This window comes from Protopterus annectens, chromosome 2.part0 (assembly GCF_019279795.1).
Source record: "Protopterus annectens isolate FY-2018-M chromosome 2.part0, PAN1.0, whole genome shotgun sequence".
Classification (NCBI taxonomy): Eukaryota; Metazoa; Chordata; order Ceratodontiformes; family Protopteridae; genus Protopterus; species Protopterus annectens.
In genome coordinates, this window is record NC_056728.1 from 214057050 (window position 1) to 214071180 (window position 14131).

Genomic DNA, 14131 nt, shown 5'->3' on the forward strand with positions numbered 1-14131 from the left:
TACTGACTTTCCCTCATCCAGGGCCTTGGTGACAGTCTCAAAGAAGTAAATCAGGTTCAGCAGGCAAGATCTGCCCTTGACGAATCCGAACTGGATGAGGTTAAGTGTTTGGAAATTGACAATGTCCTTGTTTGTTAGATACATAGTGATACGCTCCATGGCTTTACAGTTCAGACTTGACAAGGGTCAGTAGTGGCACCACCTTTGTCCAAGGGGATGACAATGGCAGTTCATTCTCCACTCTGCTGGAATGAAGCCTGTACTTAGGCTGTGGTTGAATAGGGTGCTCAATGACAAAGCCAATTCTTGCTGGAGTTGGTGCAGAATAGCCTGAGATACTATCAGGTCCCATGGAAGCTGTGGTCTTTGCCTTGGATAAGGCCTTTAACACTTGATCTACGGAGATATGAGGTGTGAGACATGTATTGGGGATGTCAAAAGGGCCTTTGGGGGGGGTTGTGCTGAAAATATCTGCTAGCAGGTTGGCTAGGTCAACAAGATCAGTGCAAGTGATACTGTTAAGTACTAGTTCGGAACAAACCTGGGCCTTGCCATAGAGGTTTCTGACGTAACTTAAGAAGGATTTGTGGTTTCCCTTTGTTTCGGAGGCTAGTTTCAATTCTCAATTGGCTTTGGAGGCTTTAACTGGTGATCTAATTTGCTTGTTGAAGCTAATGAAGGAGTTTTTTTCAATTTGGAATTTGTTGCTTTTTACCTTTGGACAACAGTTTTGTCTTTTTGTTGTGAAGTCTGTTGCTAGAGGATGTCCACCAAACAGGTTTGTTTTTCCTTGAGCAGGTTTTAGTTCTGTTTGGTATGGCTGAGTCCATTCAGTTGTACAGGTGCTTGTATACTGCATTGGTGTACAGTTCAGCATAGTTGTTTGCATCCTCTGAGGGGTGATGGTGTGAAGCTGCTGATACCCTCCCTTAGGAGATTGTATTCAGCTTTTGAGAAGTTTTTTAGCTTGATTACATCTGGAGGTGGTTGGGTGGGATAGAAACTTCGAATGAGACAGTCCGATCTGATCTCACCAGCGAGAAACATAATATGGGAGTGGTGCAGCAGTCGCCCATGTTGAGAACCAAGTCCAGAATGTTAATTTCTCTTGTAGGGGATGAGACCAGCTGATCTAGTGTGTTAGAATTGATGAAGTCAAGGAATCATTGAATGAGTGCATTAGTGCCAGAATATTTCACCCAGTCTGTGGTGGGGTAGTTGAATTCACCAAGGATCAGAGTGTTGGGGTGGTACCTTGATGGAATCAAGATCTAGGTAAGAGGAGTTGGTGTCCTGAGTCATGGAGGGCGGGCTATAGCTTGCTATAACTTGGATGAGTGTCTTGCCAACAATCAGTTGCACCTGCCTTGAGTAGTTCCAGTGTGTCATTCTGGCAAACCGTTCTGGAGGTGTGCCTGTCCTTAATGAAGATAGAGACTTCACCACCCTTAGTCTTCCTGACCTCATTTTAGGGTCAGAATGTGTGGAAAGAGGTATAGCCTGGTAAGGCAGGGCTGTTCTCAGTAGCCCTGAATCAAGTTTCCATGACTGCACAGACATCGGCATCTTCCAGTGCAAGGAGAGCCTCCAGTGAGCACATTTTCTGGTTAAGGCTCCTAGCATTAAACAGCATGACCTTTGATTTGCTTTTTGACAAATCTTTTATGTTGGAAGATTTGTCTTTGGGACATTGCCTAAAAAAGGCACAATGGGGGAGGTGAGGGACTTGGCCAGTGTCCGGAATCCAGTGGTGACAGGTGGAGGCCATCTCTGGCAAAGCAGCGAGGCCCATCAACCATGTCATCCCAGGCAGACAGATACCGGATCCTGTTGGAATGACGCCAGAAACTAAGCCAATTGTTGAAGTAAATTATTTTTTGTTGGTGTTGTGGTATCATTCTTGGTGAACGTAGAATGCTACCTAGGGCTAGGGTCATACCTGCCTGTGACATACCCTGAGAGCTGAATCTTGTCTCTCTTCATATAGTCCAGGGAAGTACATCTCAAGTCATTCACACCAACATGGACAATGTCAGAGTCATACTTGTTTTGGAGAGACTTAAGTGTGTGCGTGATGTGTGATCTCCAAAGCCAACTTCATGCTTCTTAAGATAGAAGTAGCGAACTTCATGACATCCATGCAGATGGACAATACAGTTACGACTGGTGAATCCTACACAAATACACTCTGTAAACACTTACATGAGTGCATGGATCATGCTATCCCTAATAGAACCAAGATGCTATCCTCCAAAAAAAGGAAGCCAATCTGGTGGTCCCCTGCCATAAACAAACTGTACAACAGAAGGAAGAAACTGTTGCAAAAGAGAGTAAAATCCCATGAGTGGAGGAACTTCCCTGGTCAGCCTCAGTAAGAATCTAAGATCCCTTATAAGATCCTCCAAAGCTAGCTATGAAAACGTAATCACCACTAATTCTAAGGACAACCACAAAGCATTCTATAGCTATGTCAGGAATCTCAGTGCAACACCCAGATCTGCTCTGAGTTACAGCACAACAGCACGAAAGGTACAGAACCAACTGATATTGCCAACATCCTGGAAGATAGGTTCAGTGCTAACTTTACCCCCATCCCACCTGCTACAGTGCCCATATCTGTACAGGAAGAATGCAGAGTTCCTGTAATCACAACTACGCAGTTAAAAGCTGCACACTCTAAAGCCAAAAACACAGCACCCATGGGACTGGGCAACATACCAGGCTGTGTTTTACACGAACTTCAGAACGAACTGGCTCCCCACCTAAGCACCATGTTCAGTCGTAGCCTCACATCAGGCTTTGTGCCCACAGAATGGCACACAGCAACAGTTATCCCACTCCATAAAGGGGGAGCCACCACTGATCCCAGGAACTATATCACCCTATTAGCCTGACAAGCCTGGTCTGTAAGGCCATGGAACATATTATCATGGAACTCATAAACAAGGACATTGGTAACCTCCAAACTCTGAACCCCACCCAGTCTGGGTTTGTGAAAGGCAGACCATGCCTCCTGATCAACTTCTTTGAGGCAGTCACTAATGCTGTAGACTAGGGTAGGGTGGTTCACACAGCATATCTTGACCTCGCCAAGGCTTTCAACACCATTCCCCATTCTGGAATTATAGATAAACTCACTAAACTTGGTATAAATCCTTATGTCACAAGACTGGTTGCCAACTGGCTCAGTGACAGAACCCACACTGTAAAAGTTGCAGACTCCAAATCTGACTTTAAACCAGTGACAAGTGGAGTACCACAGGGTTCATGGTCTATATTAGAACACCGAACATTCAAAATTTCAAGTGTTCTAATATCAAACCCTATGAATCGAAAATTTACATTGAACATTCAGAACAGCAAAATTTTTCCCTAGGAAACCCATACACACAACTCAAGCACACCAAACAAACAGCAATCCACACACATACACCTAAACTCTTACACCTAACCCTACACTAAACTATACATACACCACTAAGTATCCACTTACCTTAACCCAAACCCTAACCCTAAGGTCTGTCACTATCGCACGGTCACCTCACCCATGCCCTAACCCTAACTCATCTACCCTGCCCTAACCCTCACGTCCACACAATCACACACTTACCTGACCCGCGCCCTAACTCTAACTCATCTAACCCGCCCTAACCCTCACATCCACTCAATCGCACACTTACCTGAACCTGACCCATAACTTTCCACCACAGCACTGAAAATACTGATGCAACAGAAACAGACAACCGAATTCTTTCCCTAGGAAAAAAATTGTTTTTCCTGTTTCTTCGATATTTTCAACATTCGTTGAAAATGGGTCAGTATTAGAACACTCGAAATTTTGAATGTTCGGTGTTCTAATGTAGATCCAGGGTTCAGTCCTGGGACACCTCCTGTTTGGTATCTACTTCTCTGAAGTACAGGCTAACACAGAAGGCCTTTGGCTAACAAAGTTCACAGATGACTGCAAACTAGGAGCCATAGTAGAGTCTCCAAATGATGTGGACATCCTACAGAAGGGCCTCACTGAGACAGATGCCTTGTGTCAGAGCCATGGCCTTAAGCTCAGTGCCAAAAAGTGCATTGTCATCCCCTTTGGTAAAAACTCTGTACCCATGAGCTACCACATAGGCAGCAGTCTACTTAACGCTAAATGTGTGTTGAGCCCTTGGGACCCAGGTAGACAGTATTCTCTACTTTGATAATCACATCGCCACAGTAGTCAGGAAATTCTTCTACGTGGCACACCTCATCACAAAAGGGTTCTCATCCAGGAAAAAAGAGGTCATTGTTCCCCTCTACTCGACACTCATTAGACCCATTATAGAGTAAAACGCCCCTTTTGGAATGTACCTCGCAAGATATCTGCAGCAGCTGGAAAGGCCACAGAAGTACCTCACAGAGTATTACTGGCCTCAAATAGATGCCCTACACTGACCGTCTCAAAAAACTCCAGCTTTACTCCGTAGCATATTGCTTATTCCGATGTGATCTCTGCCTAACATATAAAGCAATGTCAAACCCAGAGCTGTTGGACATGCTGCATCTAAAGAAATCCCACTCCTTGTGAGATGCACGTTCTAGGGACCTAAACCTGGTCACCACAATAAACAGGACATGCTGGAGGGATAGATTCCTTTCCCAGAGACTTCCCATACTCTGGAACAAGGTACCCATCTATGTCAAGCAAAGTTCCTCATTAGCACTCAAGAAAAATCTTGATGAGTGGATGGGAAATAGGAAATGCACCCCGGGGATCACTTCTGTGGCTCTGCTCGACAGGGGCACAGGAAAATAACTTTCTTGGGTGGTGTAAGCTAGGGAACCTTGTTGGCGAGGCTTACTTAGGCCCTTGGGCCAATAGCCTAGTACCTATGTATGAACCCGTTGCCGGATTCTGGCACCAGACAGACAAGTGACCATGGCCCTCTCCTTGTCGAGTCTTGTGAGGGCTACATCAGTGTGTCTCACAACTGAGTCACTAATGAGTAGTATGTTTGGTTTATTGTTGTGTTGTGGGCTGTGATGGTTTATTGTTTTGCCTTATAGGTTGTGTTTGTGAGACACTGGTGTGTTGTCTGCTGTGTATGATGTGTTTGGTGTTATGTGTGGAATGTTTGTGAGTGTGTTTTGGAGGTCTCTGCTGTTTAGGTAAGTTTTTGTTGAGGACCTCTTCATAGATGGATGTGTGTTGTGCTTGGCTGTGTGATGTGAGTGGTGTGATGTTTGTGCTGGCAATCTTCTCTCTGTCAGGAGTACTGACTGTGGCATTGGAGAGCATGGATTCCAGGTTACTGATGTAGATGTATTTCTCACAAGTAGAATAATTATGTGGTAGGAGAAAAGGTCCCTCAGTAAACATGAGGCAGTTGCTACACTGTCTCAGTATGCCCATGTCGACCGGGCTGGCAGGAGCAAGTGATGGGAATTGCCCGGACATAGTGTTCCGAATACCTGGGCAGACTTATGGAGAGAGGGTTTTGATAACGGTTTGTCCACAAGAGTGTAGACCACAAAAACCTTCTTAAATGTAAAGTAACTGGCCTGAAGCACAAGTGCTAAAACCAGAACTAAGATGTTTAGAATAACAGATTAATCAGGCTACTAATAAGCAGTAATAAATGCAGCAAAGTAAAAGCACTTGAATACTTAAGAGCATGCAACAAAAATAAGGTAATAAATTAGGAAGAGCACAATTGCAGTAAAATCAGCTGAATAAAGTGTAAAAAAAAATATATATATATATATATATATATATATATATATATTTTTTTTTTTTTTTTGTGAAGAGGTGGGAAACAGAAGATAGTCCAGGATTAAGATACTAAGGGGGTTAGCCGCCTCTCTGTACTCAGTAGACTGAGCCGATGAGATGGGCCAGGGTGGAGTATCCAAAAGATGCAAGGGGATTATCCTTCGCAAATGATCTCACTGTACTCAGCTGAGTGAGCAAATGAGATGAGAATTGGAGGATGGATCAAAATCAAATTTACAGCAGGGGCAGGCAATTCCAAAACCACCAGGTTTAACAGTACACCACCACTTGGGAGGGAGGGTGAGAACAAATAATGCAGACAGTGGCCAGCAATAAACAATGAAACAAATATATAAATGCAGTACATTGCAAAAAAGTACACTTATCTCAGTTGGGTGTATCAGATGGTTATAGAATCCAAGACAGACATGCAAATAGTTCTGCTATATCAGTTTCACAGAAGTGTAAGCCTATTGTACTAGAAGTACAACAGAGAAAGTATGCCTCATGCAATCAGATAGACACACAGATGCTGGCCAGTAGTTAACACCTTAGGTGGGCTGACTACAGAAAGCAAAGCGATCCCAACCCAAAACTAGCTATTGAATTAACCCTGTGAAACAAACAATGCAGACACACAGAGGCCAGCAGTAAACAATGAAACAAATATATAAATGCAGTACAGTGCAAAAAAGTATACTTTTCTCATTTAGGTTCATCAGATGGTTATAGAATCCAAGACAGTCAGGTAAATAGCTCTGCTATACCAGTTCTGCACATTTTCAAAGAAATATGTCAATCATAATGGTATGTACACAACTTATGTATGTTGATTCCACCTGTGTAACTGTGTGTTTATGGCAATTTTTTTAGTTCATAGAAATAATACTGCAGTTGATTGTGTTGATTATAACAACATACTTGCATTTTTATTTTCTGTCCACATGACTGGCACAATGGTTCCTCTGGTTGAACCTAATCCATGCATCTGTTCTTTGGGGCAATTGCCATGCATCTGTCGGCTAGGCAATGCCTTACAGCCCACTTGATCCAACTGTTGCCAAACAGCAAGAGAGTGCTGGTAGGTCCTGTGGAATGGCCTAACCCTCCCCGAGAGGAGCACCCCCACCCTTGTGACAGCTGTTTGAGTTCTGCTACTGCCACCTGCCAGTTGCTAATTGTATTTGGGCCACTTGGGCCATAGTCAGGGCTTTGCCACTCTACGTCCCTGGAGCTGGCTAACATAACTGTTTTTTGTCAGGGTGTGTGTGTTTGTTGTTTTATGTTATGAAAGAAAAGGATCTTTGGACCAACTCACTACCCAGCTAACAAATGTAAGTAGATAATTACATACATACATATTTTTGTAAATGTGTGCACTTAAACAGTAGAGTTGGACAAGGCGTCATGTTTTATTTAGTCAGCTGAGCCAACCTTGGCTTACAGAGTGTCACCCCATGGGCGCTCCTTTATCTTGTAACATTGTACCCTCACAGCAGTGCTTACTTCTCCTCGTTAGTTTGTTTATCCTCCTTCCATACATGACTCTTGTCAAAAACACTTGCAGCTCAAATATGAATCACATTGTAGCTGGCTCTTGTGATTACTGCAAATGTAAATTCTGTGTTTCATTTATATATGTAGATTTATTTACATAGATTTAATGCACTTTTCTGTATTATTGTTTGTCCAGTTTTGAATTTATATAGTTAATATGAATAGATTATAACGGTAAATGTCTGAAAAGGTCGAGTTTGTTGTTAGTGTATTGAACAGAAACATCTTTTCTCATAGATTTATTTTTGAACCTGGAAAAATAGCATCAAAATAAAAAGTGATTTGCTGATGCATGTTTTGTTTTCTCCATGTTGCAGAGGAACAGCTGTCAGCAGTTGATTCTCTGATTGACTCTATGAACTTGGTTCAAGATGAGGATGATGAAGTAGAAGATATCTTTAAAGTCAGCAAAATTCCAAACCCTCAGTTCCAGAGGCTGTTCCAGGTTAGTGCCATAAACTGAAAGGAATGTAGATTTAATGTGTAGTGATTATATCCTGCTATTTCTAGGTTAGTAGTGCTTGTATAGTGCTAGTTCTAAGTTAGTAATGCTTATATACTGCTAGTTCTAAGTTAGTAGTGGCAGTAGTTGACAGTGGGAAGGCATTAATAGAGAGAGAGAAAAGAAAGGGGTCCTAGTATAGAGCCCTGGGGGAACACCTAGGATGACTGGGTAGACAGGGTGATAGTTTGTCCTGCCATAGGATGACTTGTCTACCATACAGGTAAGATTGGAACCATTGAAGCGCACTGTTATTTAGTGAGAATGCCTTAAGGGTGTGCATGAGTATTTGGTGGATAACCATATCGAAGGCCTTGGAGAGATCTAAAAAGAGGGCTGAGGAAAGCTTGCTATTATTTTGGTTATGTTTTCTGGTGTTAGAGAAGGGTATGAGGGCTGAGGTGGTACTGTGGTGTGGTCTAAAACCATGCTGAGAGTTAGCCAACAGCTTTATTTATTAATTTACATTTGTTTACCAGGTAATTCCGACTGGACGCAGGTCCTTTTTCAGTGGATGCCCAGGGAGAAAAGCTCCACATCATGTACATGATAGAGATACAATGTTGCAGCAATACAACATTACAGGTTGTTGACTTTAATACAATAACGAGATGTTGATTATCAACAGTATATACAGTAAATGTTTCAAGTTAAGATAGTTTGTTGTCATTTATAATATTAGTAACAAAATTGTCAGACAAGATTTTAAAGTATGTAAAGACAACTGGCTAATTCTGACTGTGGTTAGAAGTGGCGGTAGTATAGTTGGGTTAAAAGTCTAGGTGTGGGGGGGTAAGGGTGGGGGTGTTAGTTTGGATTAGAACAAGGACAAAGCCAGTGCAAATTTAAGTGGAATTTGAGCGCAGTGTTGAAAATGCTGCTGGAAGGTAGAGTAGTTATAGAGGGTGGAAGATTGTTCCAAAGTTTATGGTATATGAAAATATGGCTTCTCCTGCTGAGTTTTTGGGTTTGATAACAGTGAGTTGATTTTTGTTGCTGGATCTTAGCGGCCTAATGGAGTGATAGGGTTGGAGAAGGGTTTGAAGGGAAGGGATGTTATGGGGTGGTTAATATGTTTATGAGTGAGGGTGAGTTGATTAAAGAGAAGGAGGTGTGGGAGTTCTAGCCAGTTTAGTTCTTTAAGGGAGATACAATAATGGCTGCTGTAGAAGGTTCCAGTGGCAAATTTAGCAATTTTGTTGCAACAAGCATCTAGCTTGTGTAGGTCTGTCTAAGGTTGGTAAGTATGGGGAATGCATAGAGTAGGGTGGAGATTAGCTGGGAATTGGCTATGGAGATTCTAGCCGCCTTGGTTAGGAAGTTTCTTGTGAACTTTTTTTTATTGTGAGGGATATGTGGGTGCCAAATCTAAGTTTGTTGTCTATTTCCACACCGAGTAATTTTGTGTGTTCTAATGGAGAGATGATGGTATTGTCTTTGGCGAGAATGTTGAAGTGGGGGGGGGTGTTTTGGGTGGCTTTGGAAGGTTGGAACAGGAGAAGTTTTGTCTTACTTGGGTTGAGTAGGAGCTGAGCATTGGATAGCCAGCTTTCTACAGAAGAGAATTAGCCCTGTGTGATTTGTCATAGTTCTGGTAGAGTGGGGGCAGAGCAGATGAGAGTAGAGTCATCTGCGTAACTGTATAAGAGATGCTTGTGTAGTGGCAGTATGTAGGTTGGTAGTGAAAAGTGAGAATAGTAGAGGGCCAAGGATAGACCCTTGGGGAACTCTGAGAGTAACTGGGAGGTGAGGTGATAGGTTATCGTCCCAGATTACTGATTGCTGGCGTCCGTGTAGATAGCTGTGGAACCAGTTGCAGGCTGATTGTGAGGAGGAGAGGTTGGGGGGACTAAGAGAGTAGTGGCTCATGAGATACCATGTCAAAGGCCTTTGAGAGATCTAGAAATATGGCAGTAGAGAAGAGGCCATTGTTTTTGTGATGAAGTATAGTGTTGGTGAAGGAGAGCAGAGCGGAGGTAATGCTGTGATATGGCCTGAAACCATGTTGGGTTTTGGAGTGGAGATTATTAGCTAGAAGGTAGTTGGAGACCTGGGTGTTGATACGTTTTTCATGTATCTTGGAGAGAGGGGAGAGGATAGCAATGGGGCAGTAATTGGAGAGGTCAGTGGAGGGGGTGCCTTTGTGGAGGGGAATGATGTGGGATATTTTCCATATTGAGGGAACAGAGCCTTCTGTTATGGAATGGTTGATTAGAATTGAAATTGGGTAGGCTAGTGTATCAGCTGCAGTTTTCAAGTATTCAGAAGGGGAGGTTGTCAGCTGCAAGTTTGGTGGATGTAAGTTTTGACAATAGTCTTTTTATGTTGGAGGTAGGTACTGAGGTGAAGTAGAAAAGAGGAGTGGTGGGTTTATGGTTAGGATTTGGGGGGTGTTGTAGGGAAGTGTTATTTGTTTAGAGATGTTATAGTTTCAGTGACGCGTTTGTTGAAGGATTCAGCAATACTGCTGCAGGGGGGGGGATGGACGGTGGGGGTGTATCAACCTTCTCTGGATGGAGGATAGTGTTAATAGTGGACCAGAATTGCTTAGGGTTGTGGTTGGTAGAGTTTAGTAGAGGGATTTGTCTAATTTTATTTGCTTTTTGGCTTTATTGTGCAGTTCAAGGAATGATTGCCTATCTGAGTTATTTTGTGTTGGTCACCAGTGCTCCCAGGCCTTATCTCTGGATTTCATTAGGGTTCTGGTGGTCTTTTGTAACCATGGGGCACACCTGGATCTGACTTTGGCATTTCTTACAGGAGCATGGGTATTTAGGATGGAGAGGAAGATACTGTTGAAGTGGACAGCCTCATCTAGGTTGAGTTATTTTAGTGGTGACCAGTTCATTTTTTGTGGGGAGGAGATGGAGTTGGGATTGAAGTTGGACTTGTTCCATATTTACCTGTGGATAATGGGCTTGAGACTGTTTGTGTGGTGCCAAATTAGGAAAGTGGGGGAGTGGTCACTGAGACCGTCAGGTAAGCAGCCTGCTAGGTAAGAGAGGGGATTTGTTGACTAGGATCCAGTCAAGTAAGGTATGATTGTTAGGGTTTTTGTTGATTTGGATAGGGGATTGGATGAGTTGAGTGAACCCATGGAGATTAAGGTGAATGGTTGGGAGATTTCTATTACAGGATAGCCAGTTGATTTTAAAGTCGCTGAGAATGATGGTTTCCTGGGGTAGAGATAGAGTAGCCCAGCTCGAGATTTTCTAGGGATGTAATATTTTGCCCTGGTGGGAAATAGCATCCTGTGATATTGATAGTTTTGTTTGGTTTTAGTTTGAGATTGGCATAAAAGATTTCTTCATTGTTGTGGTAAGGGGCCAGATGTGTTCAGGAGTTGAATATTGAGGTGGTGTTTAAATATCAATGTTACACCACTTCCTTTTTTGGACAATCTGCCTATACGAAGGATGTTGTATTCAGGTGGAAGTATTTCCTCACTTTTGATGTGAGGTTTGAGACTGCTTATTCTGGGTAAGATAATGCATACGTTGTTTATGGACACGCTTCTCCATAATTTTAGCCAATGGTGACAGGATAGCTATGGGTCTAAAGTTTGACAGTTTGAAGGAGTTGCCTCCTTTATGGAGTGGTATTACATAAGATAATTTCCAAATGGAGGGGCATGGTGGCTTCAGATAAGGTTCTGTTGATTATGATGGAGATGGGGGTATGCTATGGCATCTGCTGCTTAATTAGAGATCTGATAAGTGATGTAGAAACAGGCTGAAAGCTAAAGGAGAGTGGGGTATTAGCTAAAGGAGAGTGGGGTATTGGGTAAAGGAGAGTGGGGTATTGACTGTGGCAGAATTTGGGTTGGAGCAGGTGCCAGTTGGCTGGTTAGGGATTGGAGAGTCTCTGTGAAGAAACTATTGAAGGTATTTGCAATATCCTCTGGAGATTTATGGTTGGAAGCTGATGGGGTAGGAGTGGAGGACTGTCTTGGGTGAAGTTTGTTTATTCCTGCCCAAAACTTTTGAGGTTTGTTGTGATGTTTTTGTTGAAGATGGTAGTAGAAGTTTTTTTGTCTAGTATAATATATTTTTATGTGATTTCTTGGCTGTCGGTGTCTGAGTTGACCTAGTGGGTCTTTTGTGGCATGCCATTTGTCCCATTCCTTATTTCTAACTGTGATTTTAGATTTGGTCTCTTGAGAGCTGCAGGGCAGTTTTTGTTTTGGTTCTAATGGGCAAGCAGGAGCGTGAGAATTAAGAATAGTAAGGAATATGGAATTAAAGTATGCTACTGCATCGTCATCGTCCCACAGTCATCTGAAATGCTACCTGTATCCAATATGCGGATGACTCCACCTTGAGTTGTGCAGCCACCTCCCCGACAGATGTAGTGATATTAACCCAGAATACTTTCAATATAGTTGAAAACTGGCTCTCTAACAGTCAGCTGATACTAAACCCTAACAAAACAAAGTTGCTTCTTTTCTCCCCCACTTGTAAGTCTTCCTCACTACTCTTTACCATAAAATCTAATAATGGTACCATTATCTCCTCAGATGCTCAAACCAAACTCTTGGGCGTCACAATAGACAACACCCTCACATTTGATATCCATGTCAATCAAACTATCAAAACCATTAACAAAAAACTTGGCTCCCTCTATAAGATCAAACCTTTCCTTACTCCATTTGCTAGGACTGCTATTGCTCATTCCCATCTGCTCTCCACTCTTCTCTATGCCTCCCCTCTGCTCACTAATTTGAACAAATCTGCTCTTGGCAAACTTTCCAGCTGTTATAACCATATTACTAGATTTGCAACAGGCATGACCTATAGGAACCACCACTGTCACAACCTAAATCTTCTGGGGTGGCTAGAATGGCCTAGCCTACTTCCGTAAAAACAGCTTATAATTGCCCATAAAGTTCTCAACCACCGTGATAATACGCCTGCACTTAAAAATATCATCAACCCTTATAGCAATCTGAGGTCACGTCACTCTTCTAATAAACTACTGGTTCAAACATCCAAAATCAACAACTCTACTGGGGATTCTCTGTTTGCTAACTCTGTTGGCAAAACTTGGAACTCACTTCCTGCTGATCTTACTCTTGAACCCTGCCTTACTTCAAAAAAAGCCTCAAGCTATACTTTAAAACTCAATGGCTATGTCCTTGTTTAAAACCCGACTAGATCCTCCTCTATAGTTTGTAATCATGTTACATTGCCTAGTCAGTTTATCAACGCTGTTTTAAAAAAAAATGTATGATTATATTATCTGCTTGCTCAACTGGAGCCTTTAAACTGTGTGTAACTTGTAATCATTTTGTGACTTTTTTTTTTTACTGTATATTCTACCTTGGAGCTTTTCTCCCCAGGGCCTCTGCTGAAAATGAACATGTATCCAGTCGGACTGTCCTGGTCAACAAATGTAAAATTAAATAAATAGTAGTGCTTATTTACTGCTAGTTCTAAGTTAGTAGTGTGTATGTACTGCTAGTTCTAGGTTAGTAGTGTTTATATACTGCTGGTTCTAAGGAGTGCTTTATATACTGCTGGTTCTAGGTTAGCCCTTCTCTCCAGCTTAAATACTGCTTATATTACATGCTAGTCTCTCTGAAAAGTTATTTGTGCACTCAATTAGTAATGTATATAAAACATTTATTTTGTCACACTTGGTCGTTAACTGTTTAAAAACCAGTGGAGCATTATTCATTTTTATGCAGCTTGTTTGCTTTTTATTTCAGCTGTTGGCAATAGTTGTGTGATGGGGTAGGTTTTCATCAGTGACACCTACACATCTGTATGTTCTTAAACAAGGTTTTAAAATTAGTTCTGTACCACAATCACATTCGCGTGGGATATAGTTTACGCTATTTTGAGTTATGTCTGAAAAGTGTTTAACTTTTTCCAGTTTAATGTTCCTGGAGCTTTTCTCCATCAGGCTTCTATGAAAATAGAGACTTCCCAGATGAACAGCCCATTAGAAAATAAGTGCAAGCTTAAAGTTTGGGAAGGTTACCCAGCATTCATGGCAGTATACACAAGTGGGTCTATATCATATGAGCGAATCGCACAAATTACGAACACTCATAATATCGAACATCGAACAGTGCTTTTTTTAAGATTGTGGTACAGTGAAGAATGGGATATTTGCCCTTTCCTCACTTGATCTCGGAGTTGGCATATATATTTAGTGGGGTGTGTGGGGGGAACAGCCCCCCACAATAGGAATTTCAAGGTCCATTAGATATGAGCGTTAGCAATTTGTGCAATTCGCTCATATGATATAGACCCACAGAAGTAGCATTACAAAGAAGGCTTTTAACATCTTTATTACTTTTTCACACTTTAAATGGC

The 14131-nt window shown here is 42.2% G+C and overlaps 1 protein-coding gene across 3 annotated transcripts in view; it reads left to right on the forward strand.

The window, feature by feature from the left end:
• XRCC5 (X-ray repair cross complementing 5) overlaps positions 1–14131 on the forward strand; it is a 2194257-nt gene that overhangs the window by 928703 nt on the left and 1251423 nt on the right. For all 3 annotated transcript variants that reach the window (XM_044060671.1, XM_044060672.1, XM_044060673.1), the window contains one exon: positions 7627–7754. In XM_044060671.1, the coding sequence (XP_043916606.1) occupies positions 7627–7754 (128 nt within the window). The remainder of the gene's footprint in view (positions 1–7626; positions 7755–14131) is intronic.